Source organism: Crocuta crocuta, unplaced genomic scaffold (assembly GCF_008692635.1).
Source record: "Crocuta crocuta isolate KB4526 unplaced genomic scaffold, BGI_CrCroc_1.0 scaffold316, whole genome shotgun sequence".
Classification (NCBI taxonomy): domain Eukaryota; kingdom Metazoa; phylum Chordata; class Mammalia; order Carnivora; family Hyaenidae; genus Crocuta; species Crocuta crocuta.
In genome coordinates, this window is record NW_027529682.1 from 97,844 (window position 1) to 122,841 (window position 24,998).

At 51.4% G+C, this 24,998-nt stretch overlaps 1 protein-coding gene across 6 annotated transcripts in view; it reads right to left on the minus strand.

Moving 5' to 3' along the window:
• Positions 1-5,241: 5,241 nt before the first annotated feature.
• The window catches only part of GRAMD1B (GRAM domain containing 1B), a 161,972-nt gene continuing 142,215 nt past the window's right edge, over positions 5,242-24,998 (minus strand). For 4 of the 6 annotated variants that reach the window (XM_077763062.1, XM_077763061.1, XM_077763066.1 and 1 more), the window contains 12 exons: positions 23,549-23,664; positions 21,661-21,817; positions 20,336-20,525; positions 18,426-18,569; positions 17,328-17,446; positions 16,922-17,064; positions 15,258-15,361; positions 14,480-14,683; positions 13,318-13,408; positions 9,254-9,361; positions 8,814-9,003; positions 5,242-5,763 (listed from right to left, as the gene is read on the minus strand). In XM_077763062.1, coding sequence (XP_077619188.1) covers positions 5,674-5,763; positions 8,814-9,003; positions 9,254-9,361; positions 13,318-13,408; positions 14,480-14,683; positions 15,258-15,361; positions 16,922-17,064; positions 17,328-17,446; positions 18,426-18,569; positions 20,336-20,525; positions 21,661-21,817; positions 23,549-23,664 — 1,656 coding nt within the window. In that variant the 3' untranslated portion in view covers positions 5,242-5,673. The remainder of the gene's footprint in view (positions 5,764-8,813; positions 9,004-9,253; positions 9,362-13,317; positions 13,409-14,479; positions 14,684-15,257; positions 15,362-16,921; positions 17,065-17,327; positions 17,447-18,425; positions 18,570-20,335; positions 20,526-21,660; positions 21,818-23,548; positions 23,665-24,998) is intronic. The other 2 variants (XM_077763065.1, XM_077763063.1) reach the window with 1 other exon arrangement.

Consider the following 24,998-nt stretch of genomic DNA (forward strand, 5'->3'; position numbering starts at 1 on the left):
TTATCTGTCTAGGTTAACAAGGAATTAAAGCAAATCTGTCTCTCTATGTCCACCTTCCTGGAACTGCCAAGGCACAAAAGTTACTTAAGAAATTGTTGTTGGGATTCCCAGTCTATCATCATATGCTCCTATAATAATAGTACTGGTTAATAATGGAATAAAAATTATCTTAGTATAGTACAAGGCATTATACTAAGGCGTGCGCGCGCGCACACACACACTCACACACACACACACACACAATTTGTATTATCTCCAAACAATTGAGGCTTGGAATAATGGTTGGGGACCAAGGCCACATGACTGCTAAATAGTGATGCTGAAATCTCTACTCAGGTCTGATTCCAAAACTCTTCCATTCAACTTCATCAGGCTGCCTCCATCCCCAGGAAGGGCGTCCTAGACGTTGGGCGGATGGGCGGATGGCTGTGCAAATGTGTCTGAGCATGCCTACACACACACACACACACACACACACACACACACACACACACACACACACACACACACACGTCTTTGGGCCTTGCCCTCATCACATCTGAGGACCAAAAACATTTGGGACGATGAGTGCTGATGAGCCCAGCAATAAACGCACACACCATTTATTATTTGTAGTTCAATACTTTTTTCTTTTAATTCATACTGTACTTCCATGGCTCTAGCTACTTTACATTAAGATTTGGCTGGGAAGCCGTGTATGGTTTCTAGGTAATAGCAGTTTTCAGACCTTGCGCACAGCGCCAGGCAAAGTACAGTTATAGATCCAAATACAGATGGCCAGACAACTCGACTGCAATCAACCTGTGTTCTTTCCCATTTATGGCCCAGTGCAGGTGTTGGGGGCTGCCCCTCTGCCTCACCCCACTCCACCCCTTGTCAGGATTGTCCAGGGACCACTATGGCCTCTGACCCATCCTCCCCACCTTCAAGTCTAGGCTGAGTGGGGGGAAAAGCACCATGGGTTTGGGAAGATGATCTGGTCCATGCAGAGAGTGGTCTGGCCCTAGAGTGCAGGATAGGGAAACGTGGGGAGCCACACACTACCGTTGGCAAATATGGCTGCTTTTGTTACGCCATCAATGCACGTGGCATCCAAGCCCATGGCCAACTCCCCAACAGCCAGCTGTCTTGCCTGGAGCAGAGGCCGCCATTTTGCTTCTGTAGTGTTTCACTGTGTCGAGAGAAGCCAAGGGGACCAAGGGCAGAGATGACAGTATTCTTTATACACTTTCACATGTCGGGTAGATCATCTGGAATCAGCTCCTCTTGGCAGGCAAGGTGCTTCTCGCCAGCAGCCAAGGCTCCAATTCAGGCTCCCAGGCCTGCTGAGGACCTCAAGTCACAACAGAAAACAATGCCCAAGACCCCTGAGCTGTCATACAGAACACCAAGACAGGGAGCTGGCTGGGCCCACTGCAGCCATGGCTAGAGCAGGAGTGAGGTAACAAGGCTGGGCAGAGAGGTGGGGAGGGAGCTCTCTACACCTTGTGCAAATCCCTGCTCCACATCAGGGAAGCAGGGGCGTTAAAAGACGGCCTTCCAGAGAAACGCTCCACTCGGACCCAAAAATGCATCTTCTGGAAGAAAACATAGAGGTGGAGGGAGTGGGGCCAGCCTGCTGGAGGCTAGTGGATGAGGGTCAAGGATGTCAAGTGGTGGATGGGATGATTGTCCCACAGCCTAGAGACAAGGGGCAGGGGAGGAGAGAGTCAGGAAGCCAGGTTCTCAAGTTTCCTACTGGAGTAGGTGGTGGGGTCCGGGGTGTGAGGAGGGAGACCACAGCCCTCCTGCTTGGGGGCCCTAAGGAGGAAGGGCTGGCTTTGGCTGCCCTGCAGAGCATAGTATGGCACAGAAAGCATCCTTCTGGGCCCACAGATAGTCCAGAAAGATTCTCCCCCTGGTCCTTTCTCCAAGATTTCACCCCAGAAATGCTGCTCACAAATGATTTAGACATGGCCCAAGCTTGGGTCAGGGACACAGAGAGAAGCCATTTCCAGCAAAGCATTCCTCTTTGAGGTTTCTTGATTCCCCTAACCCTTCCCAAAGCCCAAGATTCTTAGGGTCAGTGCTCTAAGGCAACCCAAGGATTTTAGCCAAAGCTTCACAATTAATCTGAACCCCAGCAAGGTTTGGATTGAGTCAAAAGAGAAGTGCTAGGGCCAGGAATGGCTTCTCTCCAGAGTTTCTTCTAGCAAGGAGGAGGTAGGATGGACAGATGAAAGGCTTCATAGTCTAGAGATGAAAGATGAGCTCAATCCAAGATGGTGCCCTTCTTGCCATTATCCTCCTCCTAGCTTAGAGAAAGTCCCTTCCCAAACTAAGACTAAGCCAACAAAGGAGGAAACACCCTCCTAGGTTAATACTGAGAAATACGACAAACCTGATCATCCTCTCCCTATCTCACTAGGCCTCCCTAGTCCTGCCAGCCCATGAAGAAAGTTTAACTACCCTGGATTTCTTGGGAACCCTGATGCTGTCCTACGACTCCTCTAAACCCCAGGGAAACTCTAGCCCAGAATGCTGGTTCTCTTCAGGCAGAGCACCTTCCACATTTGACAGCCCTGCCCTGCCGGTCTCTGACCCAGCCTCTAAGATGATGGCTAGCTAGAACCTACCTTTGAGACAGTCTAGCCTACCTCCTTTCCTGTTACAAATGAGGATACTGATGTTCAGAGAGGGGGATGGACTTGTCCAAGAGCTGAACCAGGACTCAGGCCCAGGTCTCAGGACTCAGCCCAGTGCCCTTATAGACAGCTTCACCATGCTGGACTTGCTGCCCTTGTCTCTGGGAGGTGAAAGAGGGAGAGAGGAGTTACAGACCTGAGTGGGTTCTCCAAGGCCAATCTTAATTCCTTCAAGTACACTGCAGTGGAAGTACAGACCCTGTAGCCGTTTTCCACCTGGTTAGAAACTCTGCAAAATCTCTGAGTGTAAGCTTTCAACTGTTACCACAGGAATCCTCATGGAAAAACTCCCATGTGACCAGAGTTCTTCCAGGAACTAAAAAAAAAAAAGCACTGGCTGGAAGAAATAACATAAAGGGTGGTAGTTCTGAAGCTCCCAGCTACAAGCAAAGGTGCTGAGTTTGAGCTGCAATGTTATGTATCAGTTTCACTCCCAGACTCCTCTGAAAGGGTAAGATACATCCCTTCTCTTTGACAGGCTAATGAATAAGGGGGGAAAGCTTTTGCTTGGAAGTGAACAAGGAGGTTGGGCTTTCTCCTGGTATGAAAGTTTAAAACATTATTAGACCAGAGAGTGCCCATCAGAGATCCATGGTCCTAGGAAGGAGGCAGGCCGAGGGACGCTGCCTGAGTGGAGACACTGTCTTCTGGGCTCTCTCCCCCTGGAAATCATGATGATTCCTTGGACATACTAAATGCTTCCCTCCCTGTCACCTACGCCTCCCTGGAATGGCCAAAGAGGTAAAGGAAAAGCCAAACAACTGTGTAGCCAGGCCCACTTGTATTATGTTACTCCCAGCAGAGAATCCTTTGTAAGAATTCCACCCCAATGGTTTCACCACGGGACCTTCAACAACTAAATGGATTTAAATAAATATTTATGGAATAAATTAGAGAATTTACCATGTTTGCTTTCAAAAGTTTCTGAGACTAATTCTGGCTTCTGGCCATTGCAACAGGAAAATTTCTAGCAGTCTGTACTGTTCCTCCTTCTCTGGCCCGCGGCCCACGAGCCCGGACCCTCACCAGTGTGTCTCCCATTCAAAGTCCTGGACAGGAATGAGTGGTGACCCACGGGCCTGGGGGCCCCCTGCACCCTTCCCAAGGATTACGTTCAACTCCATCCCTCACATCTCCTTTTCTAGAGGAGGGATATCAATTCAAGTTGATTCTGTGGAGGTTTCTCAGCCTACTCCCCTAAGGCATGTATCTTTTTGTCTTCTCATCCTGCCCTTAGGGCAATACTAGGGCCATATTCTCGGACTAAAAAGTCAAAAACTTGTCTTTAATTGTGAAAGTGGGATGCTCCGGCCATTCCAAAAGAACACAGCTTGCTCTTCTTTGGGGCTACATCAGTGAGAAACCCTTCCTTGCCTTCTGCCCCTTGCATCAAGAGGCCCATTAGAATAACGAGCAATCTGGAAGAATCTTCCTTGTCAAACTGGTAGTCCTTTCCTGACGGAGGGCCGTGAGCTCTGCCTGGGGCTGGTAGGATCCCTCTGGTCATTATATGTTAGAACAGCAGTTAGTGAATCAAAAATGGTCATGGTGCCTTGAAGGGCCCAATAAGGTCAGACAGAGGTCAGATAAACTCACAAGTACTAGTGAACCAGCTCCAAAATGGTCCTGGATGACTCACTTTCCCAACCGAAGGTCTTCTTTCTCCTCCTTAGTGTGCTCACACCTCCCTGGTGCCAGAGACCAGAGAAGGCTTTGCCCCCTTTACCAGAACTCGCGTAAGTCTGAGAAACAGGATTTGGAATGGCCTCCACAGGGCAGACACTCAATCAGGCCTTTTCCTGCAGAAATGCATGCACCTTTACCAAATGCATTCCTTCCAAAACCCTACATCTCCTTCCTTGTGCAGAACATCTCCCCATGTCTCCCTTGACTAAAGTTGGCTCTTCCCTTAAATGATGCTGGCAGCCAAGTGAGCGGCTAGATGTTGGTGCTCACTACTTACACAGCATTCCGTGTGAACCCACAATCCATACACTGTGAGGGCTCTCACTCTCCCAAACCCTGGATGTCCCTAGGACACCCTAATTCATCCCAGAAATCAAACGGACAGTTCAAAGTGAAGGAATTAGAGCCACAGGCCCGCCTTGCTTATAACCACTTAGAAAGGGGTTTAACAAGATCAAAAATGCTCCATCCTGGCTAATAAACAACGTGTGCTCTTAGGGCACAGAGAAAAAATAGGACTTTAGGCACTAAAAAGTGACACTTCACCCAGAACCAGCCTGGGAGAAGACCAGAGAGAAGGGGGGTGGGAAGGTAAGAAATTCCCAGCCCTTATTGGGACCACACCCTACGCGGGTTAGGGGAAGGTGCAGGGGTGATGGAGAACAGCCTTCAGAACACACGCCCCCCAGGGGAGCCTTCAGCTACAAAGCCCATTCACACAGGCAGGCGCAGCCTCCCCAGCCCTCCAACCCTCCCCCCGCTGGGGCGTGGCGTCAGCAGGAAGGGGCGTGGCCTCAGGTGGCAGAGTTTAGATTGGGCTCCTGCCCTGGATGCTTCCTGTTCACAAGAGAGCACCTGGGGAAGCGTGGGGTAGGGAAGAAAAGATTCTCTTTTATTTTGGAAACAAATCAAAAGAGGATTGGGGAATGAAGCACCTTAAGCAATGCCCCCTTGAGACTTCGAGACCCCAGGGTCTTCACAGGCATAACTTTGGCTCAACATTTCCCTTCTCAGAGCCAAGAATGGCCAGCGAGGGAAAGGGTTGGGGGAGGGATGGGGAGGAGGAGGATCAGGGGAGGTCGGTGCTGAGAGGTGGTCCCTGCCCTCCTCGGCCCCTCCGCCGGCCAGCACAGGAGGCCGCCCCGCTCCTTCTCCCTGGTACATAGGCATTATCTCTTTTTAAAATCTGTATATAATATATATATATTTATATTCTGTATATATATATTTATATATATATATTTATATGGTCTATGTACACATATTGCACAGGCCTCTTGCAGCCACCCCTGCGCCTGCCTGGTCAGTGATAGCGGCTCCTCTTCTCCTCGCTTTCTGATGTGTAGTCACGGGACCTGATGCCGTTCTGAAGATTGATGAGAGAGTCTTTCATCTGTAAGACAGGGAACCCCACCCAGCACCCCGTTGGTGCCCTCAGTGGGCTTCTCCGACTGGCAGCACCCACCATGCCCACCTAGCGCTGGTCCCCTATCAGGCCAGCAAGTTCAAGAGAGCCGGGCTCCTAAGACAAGGTAGGACGTGGTCTCAGGAAGAAAGGGGTCAGCCCATCTGGCACTGGGAACCCCTAGGGTGAGGTTCCCCATGTCTCACTATCTCACTGATTTGTAGTCTTTGTGTTGCTGAATTAAGAATTCCCTCAGGGTTGGGGCGCCTTGGTGGCTCAGTCAGCTAAGTAGCCACTCTTGGTTTCAGCTCACGTCATGCTCTCATGGTTTGTGGGTTTGAGCCCCACATAGGGCTCCGTGCTGAGTGTGGAGCCTGTGTGGGATTCTCTCTCTCTCTCTCTCTCTCCCCCCCTCCCCTTTGCCCCTGCCCTGCTCTGTCTCTCTCTCAAAAAATAAAAAAAAAAAAAGAATTCCCTCAGGGTGCTCAGGTCATGATCTCACAGTTCGTGAGTTTGAGTCCTGTGGGCTCTGTGCTGACAGCTCAAAGCCTGGAGCCTGCTTCAGATTCTGTGTCTCCCTCTCTCTCTACTCCTCCCCGACTCACGCTTTCTGTCTCCTCTCTCAAAAATAAACATTAAAAAAAAAAAAAAGAATTCCCTCAAAGCATTCAATTGCTATAAGGAACCACACTAGGCTGTCTTCTACTCACTGGATTTGGTTTCCCCATTGACTCTGAATATTCTGTATTTCTACCTTTGTACATTTTGCCACGTTGTCCTCTCTGCCCCTCCCCCGCCCAGGGCTCAGTGTCTCTTGCCTGTTCCAGCCTCACCCATTGTAAGGCTCAGAACAAATCCAAACTTTCTCTGGTGCATAATCCTCTTTCTTATTCCTGGCCACCCATAAGCCACTCCCTAGGACTCTGTACCCAGAGGAGCCCTCTGTAATCGCTTTGTTTCATGTGTGTTTGGACAGCAGTATACACCCTGGGTGTCAAGCAGAGAACTGACAGCTAAGCAGGCTTCTAGCTGTACCCGTATCCCCGAATGAACCTTGACTGAATTTCTTCTTAACCTCCTTTAAGAAACAGGCACACTGGGGCGCCTGGGTGGCTCATTTGGTTAAGCGTCTGACTTCGGCTCAGGTCATGATTTCACATTTTGTGGGTTCGAGCCCTGGGTCAGGCTCTGTGCTGACAGCTAGCTCAGAGCCTGGAGTCTGCTTCAGATTCTGTGTCTCCTTCTCTCTCTGACCCTCCTCTGCTCACGCTCTCTCTCTCTCTCTTAGAAATAAATAAAACATTAAAAAAAAAGAGAGAGAGAGAGAAAGAGGCACACTAACATGGTTAGGTCAGCAGCAGGACCTAACTGATCTGTCCTACGACAACACATTTAAATACGGTCCCTAAATAAGCCTCTCTATGACCACACCATACAGTTAACGTTTTGTGGCACACGGTCATGGATTTTCAGATTCTCTGTGGTCTCTCTGCCTAATCTACAGCTTTCTTCTCTCTGGTTCTTCTGTACCCCCTCTGCTCCTTGGGGATGAGGAGCTTGTTATTAAATCTTCTCGAAGCTACTTAAAATAATTTTTTTTACCTTTATTTATTATTTATGGAGAGAGAGAAACAGCACGCGAATGGGGGGAGGGGCAGAGAGAGAAGGAGACACAGGATCTGAAGCAGGCTCCAGGCTCTGAGCTGTCAGCACAGAGCCCAATGCGGGGCCCGAACCCATGAACGTGAGATCACAACCTGAGCTAAAGTCGGATGCTCAACCGACTGAACCACCCAGGCGCCCCTAGAAGCTACTTTTAAAGGGACTGAAACAAAACACCTATCCTATTTTCCTCACCCCTGTCTTTTCTTCTCCTGGGCATATCTTTAATTCAGTCAACTCTTCTTGATAGGCTAGGTCTTCCGAAACCTCTGCTATACTGTTTACCCTTAAAAAAAAAAACAACAACACCTCATGGCTCTAAGCCTAAACATGATACCCCCAAAACACCTTCAACTGGATCCTGAGAGCTGCATTAAAACTCTCTCTCCTTAATTTAGAGCGAAGACCATACTATAAAGGGGAAACAGGATTTACTATTAAGGAATGCCTCCCGTGGGCCATCAAATCCTGACAGCAATTTCATGAAGTTACAATTATAATCATTTTATAAATGAAGAAACTGTAAGTCAGTAGTATTAAATCCCTTACTCAAGGTCTAGTTGGTGGCAAGTTTGGGATTCCACCTCAAGTCTGGCTGGCCACCAGACATAAGGAACTCCTTCGGAACAGACATTTTAATGGAACAAGACAAATCCTTAGTCTCCTATCTTCTTAGTTCTCTTGCAGACCAAAGGTAGCTTCCTGGTGTCCTGGGAACTACGTGGGAGTTTTGTATAAGATGTTAACTTCTTCTGGGGGAAGGAAGATGTTCCCACCCTTGATAAAACTACACTTATTACTGGTTTTGCTCCAGAATAGTTTTCAGAAACAGATGTCTACTTTTTGGAAGGAATACAGGCACCTGTACCAGAAGGTGTTATGGAAAGATGACTTAGTTCAACAACTATCTTCCCAACTAGCAGTATAGCAGTGCAGCCTCTAGGGAAGAATGATGTATTGGGGGTTGTGTGTTGCTGTGTGTGTTGGGGGGGGGGGGNAAATTCTCTGGGAAGACAAATCTTTGTGAAATGGGGGTTCTGTCTTTAAATGCCTATCAGATGGCTTTGAGTTATCAAAAAGAACAAACAAACAAACAAAAAAAAAACAACAAAAACAAAAACCAAAAAACCCAAAAAGATTAGTCCTTCCATCCAAGCTACAACTTTCCTTGCTATTATTTGGGGCAGTGCACCTGGATTTCCAACAGTCCATTCCAGGGTGGCTTTAAAACCGGAACAATGGATGGGCCAGGGGAAGAATGCATAGGAGAGTGAGGTCCGGTGGGCAGTGATGGGGATGGTGATCTTTCCCAGAGCACAGGGAAGGAGCTCCATCTCCGCAAGATGCGGCAAGGAGAGAAGGTAGGGCCATCTCACCTGGTCAAGAAGCATCACTGAGGATTTGATGATCTCCCTCCATTTTTGGAGCTCAGTATCGTGGTACTTTTGTTGGGACTCCAAGAGCTGGGCCCATTCTGTCTGAGACTGGGGTAACCTGTGGGGTAGAAGAAGGGGTACCCTGGCAGCTGGAGTTATGCTCAGTGGACTCTGCTGTGCTCCCAGACCCCTAGAGGACAGAGAGTCACATCAGGAGGACTGCTTTGTCCTCCATTCAATCCCCCTGCTTCCCCTGTGCTCCCGATCAGAAGCAGACTAGAGCCATGGGACAGTTTTCATAGCTTGCTTATGGGTGCATCCCAAAGGGTTACCCACTGGCCAAGGGCGGCAGGGCCATCCCAAAGAGACTGGGCAGCCGGAGATGGGGCATGGTACCGGGTGGGGTGAACGTGGTGGCAAAGGAAAGAGGCGAGGGTTACCTTTCTTGGAGCCTCAGACCCTGCCAGGCAGTGAGGGTCTGGGTGGTGTATTCCAACATCCAGAGTTTGTAGAAGAGCATCATGTTAAGGATAACCAGCAGCACCAGACTAGGGAAGAGACATGGGTGGGGGAGGGGGAAGCAACAGCCATGAGATGCCATCCAAGAATGCATGTTCCCTCTAAAAGCCAGGGATGTCCCCCACCCCAGAGGCAGCTGCTGTCCTTGACCACTGGTCACCTGAAGCATTGCAGTGAGTGAGTGAGGCAGAGGGATGCAGCAAGGGTGGCGGGGGCGAGAGAGAAACACTCATCTGGAGGGGCCAGGACACAGCAAGAGAGCCATGGGGAGGTAAGTGGGTGAAGGCATTGGGAAAGAGAGACACGCGAGAGGCACCCAGACTCTGGGTGCCTGGGGGAAGAGGTAAGATGGAGAGGAAAAGAGATGAAGGGTAAAGGAAGTGATCAGAGAGCCAGTACCTGAAACAGATCCTAATGGGAGCAAGGAGGAAAAACGGGGAGGAGGCAGAGGTTAGAACGGACCAGTGTGGGGGAGGGGAGCGCTGCACGGTAACCAAGCCAGAGAGCGAGTGAGAGTCCGGGGGAAGGAGACACTGGAAGCGAGCATCCACGCATGAGGAGACCCAGCAAGCAAGGAGCCAAAGAGAGCAACTGCAAACAGATCTGTGGTGATGCATCGCGGCAAGTCCTCCTACCCGCCCAACTTGAGGCACTACAGAAGGTAAAACTGAGGAATATCTGCCCGATCTGCCTTACAGGTGTTAGCAGGATGCCCGAAAGAGGACCATCTCCTTCTAGCACCTGCTCAGTCCCAGGTGGGGTTGCGAGGCCCCCCATCTGGGCCAGAACTGGTCAGAGACAGGGAGGTGGTAAGGAGGACCTGGAGGGAACACAGAACCACCGTGAGAGTGGGGACATTCTCTTGTTTTTTTTTGGTGTCAGTGGCTGCCATAAGATCATCGAAGGACATAGGTCACTGAACAGAGAGACTGAAGACCTGGGCAGCAAGGGGACCGAGAGACACACGTGGAGCTGGGTACAATCTTGGTTCCCCACTTCAAGGTTCTTAACTTCTGATGAAGTTCCCTGGCTTCTCTGAGCCCCCTAACCTCAACAGGGGCGGTGCCTACCCTGCTGGGGGTGTGACGTACATGGGCTGAAGTGGACATAAAGCACCCTGCACACAGGAAGCCCTCACGATGGGAGGTTTTATCGTTAGAGGAAGCACAGGCCCAGATCGGAATTCACATAGGAAAAGGGAAGATGGCATCCCGGGGAAGACAGAGTGAGGGATTGAGAAGGACCAACAAAGAAAATCCTACACATACACTGTGTGTGTGTATGAGAGAGATACTGTGCTGTTCTCTGTATGGAAGGCAGTATTCCTGGAGCTGCAATTTATGTTGCAAATCCCCGACCCTATTTAGCTGTGTTCTCAGGGCTCTGGGAGTTCTCCAGAAAAATCTCTACATTTTGTGTTGACTCTTCCTATCATCTTTAATTGTATCAGCACACGCCGGAGGAGCTCTCAATGCCCACCTCTTCAGCACGTGCTGCACCCAATCTCAGCTCCTGCACTTTGGGTCTGTGTTTATAACCTTGCCTGTGCTCAGTGAAGGTCCAGGGAAACCCCTGCATGCCGAGGGAGGGCCCAGCAGTGGTCTCAACAGAGAAAAGGGGAGGGAGAGCAGAGTCGCCTAGAGGCAGGCGGATGGTGGCTCGGGCCTGCCAGACGCACGATGGTCTATGCTGTGCAGGTCCATTCCACACGCACAGTCAGCAGACCCTCCCCCTGCCTCCGCCTGGGCCCTCTGGTGATGAAAGATGAGGTCCGATTATCCCAAACTAACAAAAGCCGTAAAGTGAGTTAATGCCATGCTGACTGACTCAGGAGAGCAGGCCTACTTAAATAAGTCAACATGCAGAAAAGGCTCCAACAGAGAACTTACCTGAAGTCAAAATTTTCTATCTACCAAACCCAACAAGGAGAGATTTAACAGAACAGCAGGAATCACATCAAATGGATGATGCTAAAATGTGAATTTTACTGGTCTTATAGTTGTCTCTGCATTTGATTTTTTTTAAGTTTATTTACTTATTTTGAGAGAGAGAGAGAAGGAGAGAGCACACAGGGGAGGGACAGAGAAAAATGGAGAAAATCCCAAGAATCTCGCGTTGTCAGTGCAGAGCCTGACACAGGGCTCCAATTCACAAACCACAAGACCACGTCCTGAGCTGAAACCAAGAGACGGCTGCTTAACCGACTTAGCCACCCAGACACACCCGTGCATTTGATTTTGTAGGCATAACTTGGCTTCTTAGGCCATTCTCAGAAGAATTTTCCATCTGTTTTTTGGTTACGTACTCAGGTAAGGTTAGTGGAGGGCCTGCCTCACCTTCCTTACGGGCCCGTCGGCCTTCAATGGTGCCTGGCCTTGTCTGCGGTCCTGCTCTCTCACCTGCCGCGGTCTTCAGACGGTCTAGTCCTCACGTGCGGCTTTCACGCTAGTGCTGACTAAGCTAGCTGCGGCTGCCCATGCTTCTCTGCTCGCTCCAGGTCCGCGTCAGCGAGTACCTGTCCCCTGCACCTGGATATAATGTCCAGCCACTCAAGACACACCCGGAACAAAGCGTCCTCTGACAGTGCTGCTCTGAGTTCTGTTCCAGACGCCGCCATCCACAGGTGCTCGCTGCCTTCATTCCTCTTCTTGGGCTCCCCGATGGCTAAAGCGTCTTCACCCCGCAGGCCCTGTCAGCCCCAGCCTCACCTGCTGGACAGTCACGCTCACCTATGTCACTCCCACTTATTCTGACTGGTCTGCCCGCCTCCAGCCCTTCCTTCTCTAGGCGTCCCTGCATGGCTGTCATGGTGGCTTTTTAAAATAAATGCAAAAGCGGGCGCCTGGGTAGCTCAGCCGGTTAGCGTCTGACTCTTGATTTTAGCTCAGGTCATGATCTCACGGTTGTGGGATTAGCCCCATATCGGGCCCCATGCTGACAGTGCGGAGGCTACTGGGGGTTCTCCCTCCTGCTCTCCCTGCCCCTCCCCTGCTTGCTCGCTCTCTCTCTCTCAAAATAAACAAACATTTCAAAAAAAGGTCAAAACGAACCACGTAACTCCAGGGCCTCCCCAGTGCTCCCTGATGGCTGGGCTGTGTCCCTGCTTCTGCCCTTCTGAGAACACTTTCATGGAGGTGTGAAGGAGTGGGGAGGGAGGTCACAGGAGGAAGATCTGATGGCAGGCTAGTGCCCGATGCATGGCTGGCAGGGTCCAGCTCCCCTGCCACTCACCAGCTGTGCCCCCACAGCTCACCGCACAGCCCACCCCCCCAGGAAAGGTGGGGGCGGGGGCGGCGGCTGACCCCAGCACCAGAGCAGGTCTGTACTCCGCTGTCGCAGGCACTCCGTGCGTGGGGATACAGGGGCATCCTGCGCGGGCTGTGGGCTTACTGAACTGCAGACAGCTGTGCTCACCCTCCCTACACCTGCATTCTCTCCACACCCTCTCTCCCTGCCCAGAATTCTTCTGTGAAGGAGCCTCCCGTTTTATAACATTACGGCGTTATCATAAATTATTTACGTGAATAACGAGCATATACCTTTCTGGGCTGTACTCATTGATTTTGTCTGGCTCTCCCGCCAGAGTTGGGGGGTGGGGGGGCCCATGAGTGCATGGCCCTTGCACCTGGCACCCAGCAGAGTCCTAGGACATCCCTCCCAAATGAACGAATGGGCTCCGAAGGTGCTGAGTAGCATCTCTATGTTAGCATTTCTCCAACGGTGAGCCAATTCTGAATTTCCTGTCTGTCCTACCCCCTCGAAACTGATGCAGCATCCCCTTCTCAACCCCGCAGACCTAGCTTAGAGCAAATGCTAAATACAACAGAGAAAAAGAAGCAAGAGGCAAGGAATGACGGACAGAGCGACTGATCTGAAGGGAGAAGCCTAGAGGACAAAGAAAAGGCAGGGCAGCGGTCGGGGGTGCCCATACGCCTGAGGGGTCAGCAGGGGAAGGGCGGGTAGGGGCTGAGCCTGGATCCCTTACACGCAGCTGATAACCAGCAGCAGCTTGGACACGCTCTGCAGGTGGAAGCCATTAGGGGTGTCCTCGGGGACATGCCGTGTCTGCGTGGAACCTGTGGGGGAGAGTAAAGACGCCGTCACCATCGTGGCACTCAAGTCCGCTGGCTGCCGTGACAGCGGTCACGCACAGAACTTCCGGGGATGGCACCGCGACGGGCATAGACACACCCATCCTCCACAAACGTACAAGAGAAGCCCCTCAAGGACAAGGTGTGGGGTGGGTCTGGTCACATGGACATCAGTGTCACCAAACAAATGGAAACTCCAGAGCCTTCTGTAGCTGGGATACACAGGGGTGGGACAAAGTGCCCGCAGCTTAGTCGTGGTCAGGCGACAGCACCAGGCGGGGACTAGAGCCTGTGGCAGCTCTAGCTTTATCCGTAATTGGCTATGTGATGCCAGGCAAGTCTCCATGCCCGTCTGAGACTCCGTTTATTCAAACGCCGAGCTGGTCAGAAATCCTACATAATCACCTAAGGTCGGAGGTGCTCTGGTTGGGGGCTCAGGGGAGGAACACGGAAGGCTGGCTCTCTCTTCCTGTCCTGTGCCCATTGTGAGGAATGCCCATGGCTGAGCAAAGCAAAGCCTGAACAACACCGGATAAGCCGTCTCCAAGGCTTCTTGTGGCTGCAGTTCGCCTGAGTGAAGACATGAGGCTGTGCAGGCTGGATGGGAAGGGAGAGACAGGTCAAGGGAGCCCAATGTCTGGTAAGGCAGGTCCTCAGTGGGCCTGTGAGGACCGGGGTGGCTGCCTTGGACTCCCTGACATTCATGTTACGAGGTCATCTCTGACCTCTGAGCTGTGGCTTCTCCCTGGTGCATTTGCCCCAAATTTGGAGGCTGCACATTTGAGTCAATCAACATAGCCATGGGGTTCAGGTCACGTCTGTTCAGCAGACCCCACATGTGGGTTCAGCAGGGACTGAGGACATTAAAGGGCAAAGGGAAACGGGCACAGGATCTGAGGGCTGAAACTTAATGGGTCATGTGCAAATCACATACTATCTACACCCAAGGATGCAAAATGACTGTGGATGTGTATACTTTGGCCTGGGCATGTGGCTCTAGCTCAAAGCCCTAAGCCACACCCCTGCCCCCCCACCCCATTCCCACCTGGCCCGCACCTGCCACATGTTTGATCCTGTGGCCCACATCTTCATCAGTGGGTGTGGTGACCGGGCTCATCACCTCTTCCAGATGAGGCACGCGCAGGTGGGCATGGGGCCGCTTCCTCCTCCGGACCGTCGGGGGCTTGCTGGCCTTTTCTTTGGGAGACTGTCTGTGCATCTCAGCCAGGTAGGTGCTCTCCGTTTTGGTCAGCTCACTCTCTGTCAGAGACAAAAGGCCGTCTGCCTGTGCCTCCAGCTTGACATGCTGGCCTCCAGAAACAGCTGTCTGTTCCTAGCTGAGAACTATCTTCCCATACCATATTCCGAGGACACTGAACGTGAGGGCAGGGGTCCCTCGGGGATGGCAATGAGCCTCAGGAAGCTGGGACCCAGCCTCACCCAAACCCCTCTTCTGGGTTGCTCACCATCATGCAGACCTAGGTCCCCAACATCTGCACCCTCACACACGCAACTTGGGGCATACTTCATTTCCTAACGGAAGCATTCGCAGTTACTTCTCTCCATAACTCATTTACCACCAGGGTGATTGGATGGGAAAGTCACGGGTCCCCCAGGGGTGGTCACAGGTCCCATACAAGTTATAGGCAGAGCCTCTTGGAAAATGCACACGTTCACGTACATCCTGTATCCAATTTCTGGGGCGGACTTAGGGACCCCGTGACACCCCTTCACCATCTCGGTCTGCCCCCCCACTCTGCATGTCTCCCGGTCTTCTGACTGGTGGCTGCTGGATGCAGTTTGAGCAGCACCAATGGCTACAGCGTGTGCTCACCCAGGTGGCGGAAGTAGTCCTCCAGCCCACTCCAGAAGTTCTTCTCGATGAAGGTCTTCACTAACCCCCAGGGCTGTTTTCGATAACGCAGCTCTGTGGAAACCCTGAGGAAAAAGCTAGAAATGTGATAAGCCATTTCCTGGGGTAGTCCCTCCTCTGCTGCATAAAGGGAAATTCAAGTTCAAGTCCGAAGTGGCTTCACGCTTGCAATGCACTTTACGAGGTAAGAAGTCCCTTCCCACCACACCCACCACACTATCTGGTCTCCTTGGCCACCTTTGGAGACAATGGGAGTTCTAGACTAGTCTAGCAGACCACAGGCTAATGACAGAGCTCCTGACTCCAAGCCCAAGGTTCTTTTGTGACACCAGCTGCCTCCTCCAGATGGTGCCAGCCAGCTAGCCATGGGGGTCCTTTTCTCCTTCTGCAGAGACTTTCAAGTCCAAAGCAGGCTCTAGGGTTCCATCATTCCCACCTTTAAGAGAGTGATCTGCTACTGTCCCTGGCTCCTGCCTCTCCACTCCACCATGACCTTGCCACCTCTTGCTTTTTTCCAAGTTCTCTTTCCCAGTCACAGGTCTCTGCTTGCGTATCAGCCCCTTCCTCTCCTACACAGCAGATCTAAAAAGGGCTCCCAATTTTTAAATGTTTTTATTTATTTTTTGAGGGGGGGAGAGAGAGAGAGTGTGTGTGTGTGAGCAGGGGAGGGACAGAGACAGAGACACAGAATCTGAAGCAGGCTCCAGCCTCTGAGGTGTCAGCACAGAGCCCGATGCAGGGCTCAAACTCAAACCGTGAGATCATGACCTGAACTGAAGTTGGATGCTCAACCAAATGAACCACCCAGGTACCTCCAGGGCTCCCATTTTTTAAATGTTTATTTTGAGAGAGAGAGACAGACAGACAGAGAGTGTGAGCAGGGGAGGGGCAGAGAGAGAGAGAGGGAGGGAGAGAGGGAGAGAGAGGGAGACAGGGAGAGAGGAAGAGAGGGAGGGAGAGAGAGAGAGAGATTCATTCCTAAGCAGGCTCCAAGCTGTTAGCACAGAGCCCAACACAGGGCTCGATCCCACGAACTGTGAGATCACAACCTGAGCTGAAATCAAGAGTTGAACACATAGGGCCACCTGGGTGCCCCTATGCTCCCATTTTTAAGGCTGCCTGCCCTGCTCTCCCCCATCCTCAGGGACACCCTGGCCTGATGGGAGCATGCCTATGCTCGCGAGCCACCCCACCCTGTCACCCACCAAGTGTTCAGGGGGTTACAGGTGGGCGCCTAACTGCAGAGGTTGATCTGAGGCCAACAAGCTGCCTCTGTGTGACATCTAATCACAAAACTCTCCAAAGAAGCTGGGAGTGAGAAGCCTAGACACCGAGCAGGGGAACGACGGCAGGGATGGGAGGGAGCAAGGGGAGGGAGGGTAACACAGCAAGGAAGGAGGGAGGCGTGGACCAACGCAGACAGCAGCAGATACGCCCCCAATTTTTAAAGAGGATGAGAAAGAGGCAGGCCCCTTTGAGATGCAGGTGTGCAGACCTTCCCCATTCCCGAGAGGGCTCTCTGGAGCTTTTCACCAAATGCCCGTTTTATTGCCACTGCAGGGGTGGGGACATCGTGCACCCCAGGGACTTCCCGGGAACCCACTCAGGCCCTCCAGGTGCCGCACCTGAGTCGACTCTTGTTCCGAGCCACGCGGGTGAGAGTGTAGCGATTGATGGTGTAGAAGTAGTCGTGGTAGGGCACGTCGTGCGTGAGGACCTCGGCGTCTATCACGTAACATTCACTCTCCTGGCTCGCCTTGTACATGGTCTGTGGGGAGACGGGGTCCAGCGGACAACACTAAAGAGAAGCGAGGTGGGAAAGGCGCTTCCCTCCCTCTTCTCCCCTGCCCACTGCCAACTTCTGGATGGAGGACCCAGAAGCACTGGAGGTGGGAACATGTTGGGTGTTCCTGCCTCGGGGCTAAACAATGCTTGCAACCCAGAAACTTCTTCCTGGCGTCTAGCCCTGATCCGTCAGGACAGAGCAGAAGCTCTTCCTGCCGCTCTTCCGTGCCCCTGCCCTCAACTTACCTGCGTCTCCCTGACAGTGGCAGTTTTAGGAGCCAGAGGGTTGGTGAGCGTGATGGTGTAGAGAATCACTCGGCTCTGGTTGCCATTCTCTTCCTTCTTCCACGGATGGAAGATGATATCTGAGGGTGGAGAAGAGCCGTGGGGTGAGGGAGCGAAAGAGGCATGCCCTTGCCATATCTGAATTTCCCCTCCAAGTGAACTCTGGACTGTACTAACTGCCGACTGACCCCCAAAAGGAAGCCAATGGGAGCCTGAGGCCCGGGGAGGAGGAGGGGAGGAGGGGGAGTTGAAGCAGAAAGAGGCTCATTGTAGCATTGCCGAAATTCTACCCAGGGTTCCAGAATGCTGATTGTTGGCGGGGCTGGGACAGGCGGTCTTGGGGCCACCTGCGGGGGTGCTGGCAACACTGGAGCCACTGTGACGGGGGCCTGGGATCCTTGGGAACAAGCCCTCTCCTCTAAGGCGTGTCCTCCCCGTGCCCGCAGCATGCCCTCTCCTCCTGGCAGAGGGCTGTGCTGATGCTTAGATGCTCTTTCACAGGCTCAGATGCCCAGTAGCCCTGCTGGGCCGGAACCACATGCCTGCTGTGGGGCAGAACAGGGGTGAGGGGAGGAGAGGGAAGCACGCAGGTACAAAGGTTTGAATCCCAGCTCTGGCTCTATTTAGCTGCATGGCCCTGAGCAAAGGAGAACTGTCTGAATTCTGGTTTCCTCCTTGGTACCCCAGGGATGGCAATGCCCCCCACACACGGCAGACCCAAGGGTCACACAAGATAACATAACGTGCCTGGCACACCACAGGCGCCTGCTAGGGAATGATCGCGGCTACTCTCTGCTAGACGGTGAGCCCTGGGAGGTCTTGCCCACAGGTGACCCTCCTGGGTCTGGCACTGAGCGCCAGGTGCCCAGAGGGTGAGCATGAAGCTACAGCACTGGGGGGAGGAGGAACCAGAAGGGCCCTGGGGGTGGTGGTGGTAGAAAGGGGGTGCCCCGGGCCATCGGGCGGCCTGGAACAGGAGGGGGCTTGGGAAGAAGAGGAAGAAGTGCGGCTGAGAGGGAAGGGATGGGAGGCGCCAGCCCTGAAAACGAAAAGACTGACCAGAGAACCGCCGCTGCTCCATGAAGTCCCGCTGGAAGGGCGAGTCGGTGAACAGCAGGTCATAGAGCTTGTCCACGCTGAAGTTGAAGACTTCATTCACATACTGCCGGCCACTCAGGTCCTCGTAGAAGGCCTGGACTTCCCCTGCACAGAAGAGTCATGGAGAGTGAAGGGAGAGGAGCGGGCGGCCCCAGGATGCCTCCAGAGCAATTATGTCTCTGTGGCTTATGTGGGACGGGCCACCAAGGGTCAAGGGCGGCTGGAGTGGGAGGGGTTCATGACCTTACCTCTGCCCTGTCTCCTTCACCTGCATGCATATAACTTACTCTAACTGGCATTCTATTCAGCCTTGCTTGACGAAGAGGATGAGAATGTGCCATCTGCTTTTACGTTTTCAAGGCTTCCTTCCTAATCCAGATGATCTTAGACTAGAACTCAGATCTCACTTCCTGAGCTGAACTGATAACCCCAAAGCTATCAGTTACCCAGAGTCTGTAAGTTCACCACAATGGACAACAAAAGGCATTGCAACCACAGCACAGGTTCGTTAAAGGGATGTGGATTCATCTAGAATAACCTGTTTCTATAAAAGCTTCTAAGGCCGGGCTGGTCTGGAGAGCCACGAACTCTTAACTCTTGTGAGCCCTACTCCTTGTCCATAAGGCACTGCACTGCTTCCCCCGGGACTTGCGCACCCTTCACCTTTCTCAGGTATCTGTGTGCTTCCGGGAGGACGTGCCTGATACAGGTGGGCTGCTAAAGCCCCAGCATTCCCCCCAAGCCCTCGGCACCCCACAGTCCCTATGGAGGCTGGTATGTAACCTCAGGCAAGATGCCGCCACTCCTGGCGCCCCCATGGCTCAGAAGCATCACCAGGGGCCCACGGCTGAGTTTCCATGAATGGTGCCCCTGTTGTTTCACAGTACCCAACCTGTGCAGTCATCTGCAGCGGGCCTGCATCCTAGATGGGGTGGGCACTCCGGGTGACCGTAGGAGAAACTGTCCACAGATGTTTAAATGAGCACTGTCCACATACACTTCCTAGTCAAGCCTACCACCAACCAGTTCAGTGGATCGGCCAATTTCATGGATACTGACAATGTGGCCTCCAGAAGCAATGCACTCCCAAGCGAGGTCCTAGAAGCTCACCTCACGCAGGAGAGAGGTAAGAAATATTACCTAGAAAGGCAGACTCCAGAGTCTGAGTGACCCAGCAACACCTTTCCTTGTAGCCTGGTCTAAAAACCCAGTGCTGGAGTCACTAAAGCATGTTGTTATTAAAATCTGAGTATTTCCAGGGGCTCAGTCGGTTAAGCGTCCGACTTCAGCTCATGTCAGGATCTCATGGTTCGTGAGTTCAAGCCCCGCATCGGGCTCTGTGCTGACAGCTTGGAGCCTGAGCCTGCTTCAGATTCTGCGTTTCCCTCTCTCTCTCTGTGCCTCCCCTGTTCGTGTTCTGTCTTTCTCTCTCTCTTCCAAAAATAAATAAACATTAAAAAAAATTTTTTTTTAAAATCTGATTATTCCCAAGAAGCAGCAGACTAGCACTTTCCTGTGACTCTACGCTGCCTTGCACTGCATCTCTACGAGGAATGAACTGCAATACAAGCCAGGTCCCCAGGGGGTACACTTAGTGACAAGACTGGATGGCAGGACAAAGCATTATCCACCGAGCAAAGAAAAGACAAATATGGAATAACAAGAGTCCTACAGTGACTACCTGGAGAAATGTCTGTATGTTAATGACAAATGAACCCTTAAAAAAAACAAACAAAAAAAAGGCTCTGTTACCCACCTGCCCTTCCACTAGAAGCCCAGACACAGACTCCTGCCTCCCTATGTGACACCCCGTTAGCCTTCAAAATGGAGTGACGAAGGGCCACTCTGCACACCCATTTTCCAATGCCCACCTTCATCGTGGGTATCAGAAGAGTCACTGAGCTCGGTGGGGATGTCCTCATTGTCATTGAAGTCCAGTGAAGGGGAGGTCACAGGTGCGATGATCTCCATCTTCTCCCCAATGATGTTGTCGATGGCGAGCTCCTTCTCCAGGGACCCGTCGCCGTCCAGCACCTCCTCCTCCAGGGGCAAGCCATCAAACTAGAGTGCAGACAAAGCTGTCACCCAACAGGAGGAAGCTGCTCTGGGTCTCCAAAGGGAGATTAGGGACCATGGGGAGCCCTCACGTTCACAGCATAGCTGCTCGAGAGCTGGGCTGGAGTCATACTCTCGGGGTCTTCCCCAGCTCCACCATGAAAGACGGGAGAACACAGTAGAAGGTTCTGCCCTTGTCTTGCTCACCATTAAAGAGCACACCAAGCCCCTGTGGTGAGCAGAGTTAGCCGTCCCTAGAGCCACGCCTCCGCCATGCAACAGCAATGTCAGCCTGCCTCTCGCTACGACCTGAGCTAAAAAGCTCAAAAGCTTCGTAAGCATTTTTAAATTTATTCTCCCCTTAGCCTTGGAAGGGAACAGACACAAGTCTTGACATTTTTAAGATAACCTCAGAGACAGAAAACGGAGATTCGGCACCAAATGAAGTATGTTTTTATTCCAAGGCCAGGTGGTCTGTCTGACCCCCAAGCCAGCGGAATAGGAGGTTCCCCTTCCTGGGAATCCTTTCGGAGAAAGGATTCTCCCACCTGCCAGCACACACCTGACACTCCCTTCATAAAGTTTCCATCCCCTCCGTAACCAAGTCTCAGAGAATAAAGGTCTTTCTGAACATATTTTTCTCTTTCACAAAGTCCAGCTACAGTGGGAAAATAAATCGGGAGTGCACTAGGAACTCAAAAACTAATTACTGAATGAATGAACAGGTAAGAGGTCTATGGTCCTAGATTCATATAGGATTTTGACCTCAGATGAAGGCAATAAAAACAAAACAACAACAACAACAAAAAATCTGGGATAATTCTTTACAGAGGGGCTAATATGGAACAGTCTGCCAAGAGTGAAGCTCACATCAATGAACTTGGAATGGTTTTTATTTGCTCATAAGCCAAAGAAATTCTTATATTCAAGATACTGAGACCCTGGCTCTGGATCCTGGGACTACGCCGTTAGAACAGAGAGCCCGTTGGCTCCAGGATGCCTCTGTGAAGAAACTGACCACAGGGTAACCAACCTCCCTTCTACCGGACCCACTCCCCAGGCCGGGGTCCTGTGGAATTAACCCAGCTAGGAAACACTGGCCTCTGGGCTGGAAGTGGAAGAAAGGTCTTCCTGGCCATACCGAGACGGGGGCTTCGCTGCTTCCTGTGGATGTCAGCGTGCTGTTGGTGATGGACTTCTTGGGAAGCTGAGGACTGGCGTCCGGCTTGGTCTCGATGCTGCTTTTGGATGAGCTGTCATTCACTTCATTTTCTTCCACGGGGATCTCCTCACAGTAGCTGAGAGAAGACACCATAAATCCCTGTTAACCTCGTTGCCAAGACTGCAAACTAGTCTAAGAGCCTCAGGTCTGTCTACCTCAGCCCCAACGATCAGCTTTCTTGTTTCTTTGCTTTGTAAATGATCTTCCTCTGAATACCACCCCCCTGCTACCCTGCTTTCCTGAAACCTTCTCCCCACCCTGCACCCTGCTCCAAAGTCACCTTTTTTATGCACTCTCCTCAGATTTAACCATTCCTAAATATGACGATTATGTGTCTTAAACTCTTTCTTCCACTGGCATCCCATCCCATCCCAACCTGACCAGCTGAATGAAATAACTGGTCTCTGAACATACATTTTATTTCCCACACAGTGATGAGGAGGAGGCCTTGGACACGAGGGCCTTTTGGTGATAAAGCCTAGATTCTGGATCCTAATGAGTGAACTTCTTTGCCTTGGACACCAGAAGGGAAACACTCCTGGAGATAAAGGTGGGTGCCCTTGTAGGGACACTGCAGGGACGTCACTGTAGCCTTTCCCAAGGGAGGAATCATCACTGTCATCAACATCTGACTTGAACTTTACCTGTCACCTCATCTGGAGGCTTGACAACTCATGTTCACAGAGATTAGGTGATGCTACCATGAAATGTTGGAAATTCCAGGTCTACGTACTACACAGTCAATGCTCTTTCCGGGCTTTCTACTGCTCTGTGCCTCACACACCACCAGTAAGCCTCCATCTACCTACATTCTGTCTTTCTCAACCCACTGACAGCATGAGATGCAGTGATGCTTCCCTAAAGCCTTCTTCCCTTGGCTTCTAGGACGTGAGCTCTCCTGGTGTTCCTCCTGCCTTGGCTGGATATTCTTCCGGGATTTCTTTTGCTGCTTCTCCTGGTTGAGTGTCCCCAAGCCCGGTCCCTGAACTTCTTATGTTCATTCAGCCACTTGGTGGTTTTAGCCAATCTCATGGAGATCCACTCATAATCCCCTAATTTATGTCCCTTGCCTGGACTTCCCTGGTATGCTCCACACTCACACACAAATGTCCATGTGACAGCTCCACTTGGCTAACAGTCATCTGAAACCCAACCTGCCTGATCTTCTCCCCAAATCAGGTCTATAGTACTGTCTATCTCAGCTTGGAACAACTCTAGCCTTCCGGTTGGTAAATCCAAGAAAGCCTTAAAGCCATTGGTGGTTCCTTTTCCATTGGTCAGCAAATCTGTAAAATGTATCTGGTTCCACTTTCAAAAATACATTCAGAAACTAACCACTTATTGCCATTTCTTACTGCTACCCTCCTGGCCCAAACCACCTTCACCTCTCATCTAAATGATCTAAATTATTTAAGCCTCTTAGACTGTCTGCCATTGCTCCTCCCCGATCTATTTTCAACCCAGGAGCCAGAGTGATCCCATTAAAATGTTAAGTCAGATCTTATCAATTACCTACTCAAAGCCTTCCCAGGGCTTCCTGTCCCACTTTGAGTGGGATCCAATCATCACGTTGGCCAAAACGCCTTCAGAATCTGGCCCGACCTCACCTCTTCCTGCTGGCGCTCTGTCTATTCTACCCACTCGTTTGCTATATTCTCTCTGCCTGGGAGGGTCTCAGGTAAGCTCAGGATTCACTCCCTCACTTCCTTCGAGGCCTACTTAGACATCATTCCCCTGGGAGGCTGTCCACATCATCCCAGTCCCTCTTGGAGAAGCTCCCTGGACAGCTTCCCTATGCCTTGCTCACCCCATAGTGTTGAAGTCATCATCAGGGGGCACGTAGTCCTCATCGTCACTGGTAAGGCCCAATTCATTCCCGTAGCACTGGTGAACGAAGTGCCAGAGCTCCTTGGGACACAGGGGCTGCAGTGGACAACAGAGTAACTGACCCTTCCTTCCCTGGGACCCCACTCTACACAGAGGCACTGAGTTGAGCTGGACTCCCTTGAAGGAGGGAGAAGCTGGCCACCACGCTCCCTTGCTGAAGGAAGAGGAGAGCAATGCCTCCGTGACACCTTCTTCCACCTCCTCTTCCCTTCTCCAAGCCCATCCTCAGACACCCATCTTCTGCCAAAAACATGGCTTTTAGCAGAGCCAGGAACTTGACCTGTTCCCACACTCAGGTTTGCACGATGGGATCGACTGGCCCCTTAAGGATGGTAACTATCCATCTTTTGCTCCTACAGATGAGGTCAAGCATTGGGCGCCCAATGGAATCACAGAGCTTCTGATTTGGACTCGGTCCCTTGAGCCAGTCTCCCCAACACCGCAGAAATCTCCTTATGCTCACTGTGGCCACACAGGCCCTACTGCCTCATGTCCAAGAATGAGGTGTGACCTCATAGGCACATTCCATAGATAGTTGGACAGTTCCTGTGGTTAGGAAGAAGCCTATATTCTCATAGTTCAGGGGACCTCAAAGGTCATCAAATCAGCCCTCTCTTGGCTACCTGAATACTTCCTTACTTATTCTCAAGCAGAATCAGTTTGCCTATAGTTCTATATATTATTAGTTCTAGTTTCTTATTTCATGGGGTGTCTATATGTCCTCCTCAAAAGCACCATCCTAAGAAAAGTGAGCTCACTTGGGGTTCAGATTTTTGGGAAAGAGGCAATAGAATGTGGAAGAACTAAGACTGGAGGGACCATGAATGAGTCTTAAACTGGGAGGAGAGGGAGCAGGTGGGAAGGTAAGTATATGATAAAGAGGGCAGGAGAATTAAGAAAAAACAGAAACAGTCAAAATACAAAGACAGATTTTAAGTCAAAGGTAAAGAATGTTTTCCATCAATAGGTTTGATGAAGACTGAGAATTCTCCAAGCCCATCCTTTCAAGGTATGTTGGGTTTTAAAAAAAAAACAACAACAAACTTTTTTTGATGTTTACTTTTGAAGGCGAGAGAGACAGAGCGCAAGCAGAGGAGGGCAAAGAGAGAGGGAGACAGATCTGAAGCAGGCTCCAGGCTCTGAGCTGTTTAGTCAGTTGAGCATCTGACTCTTGATTTTGGCCTAGGTCATGATCCTGGGGTCATGATATCGCACCCCACACTGGGCTCCATGCTAACAGCATAGAGCCTGTTTGAGATTCTCTCTCTTCCTCTTTCAAATAACATTTACAAAAAAAAAAAAAAAAAAAAAAACAGGTCCTGGCAGGATGCCATGAGCCAGGGTTCTGGTTTTCCAGCTAAGGAGAACTG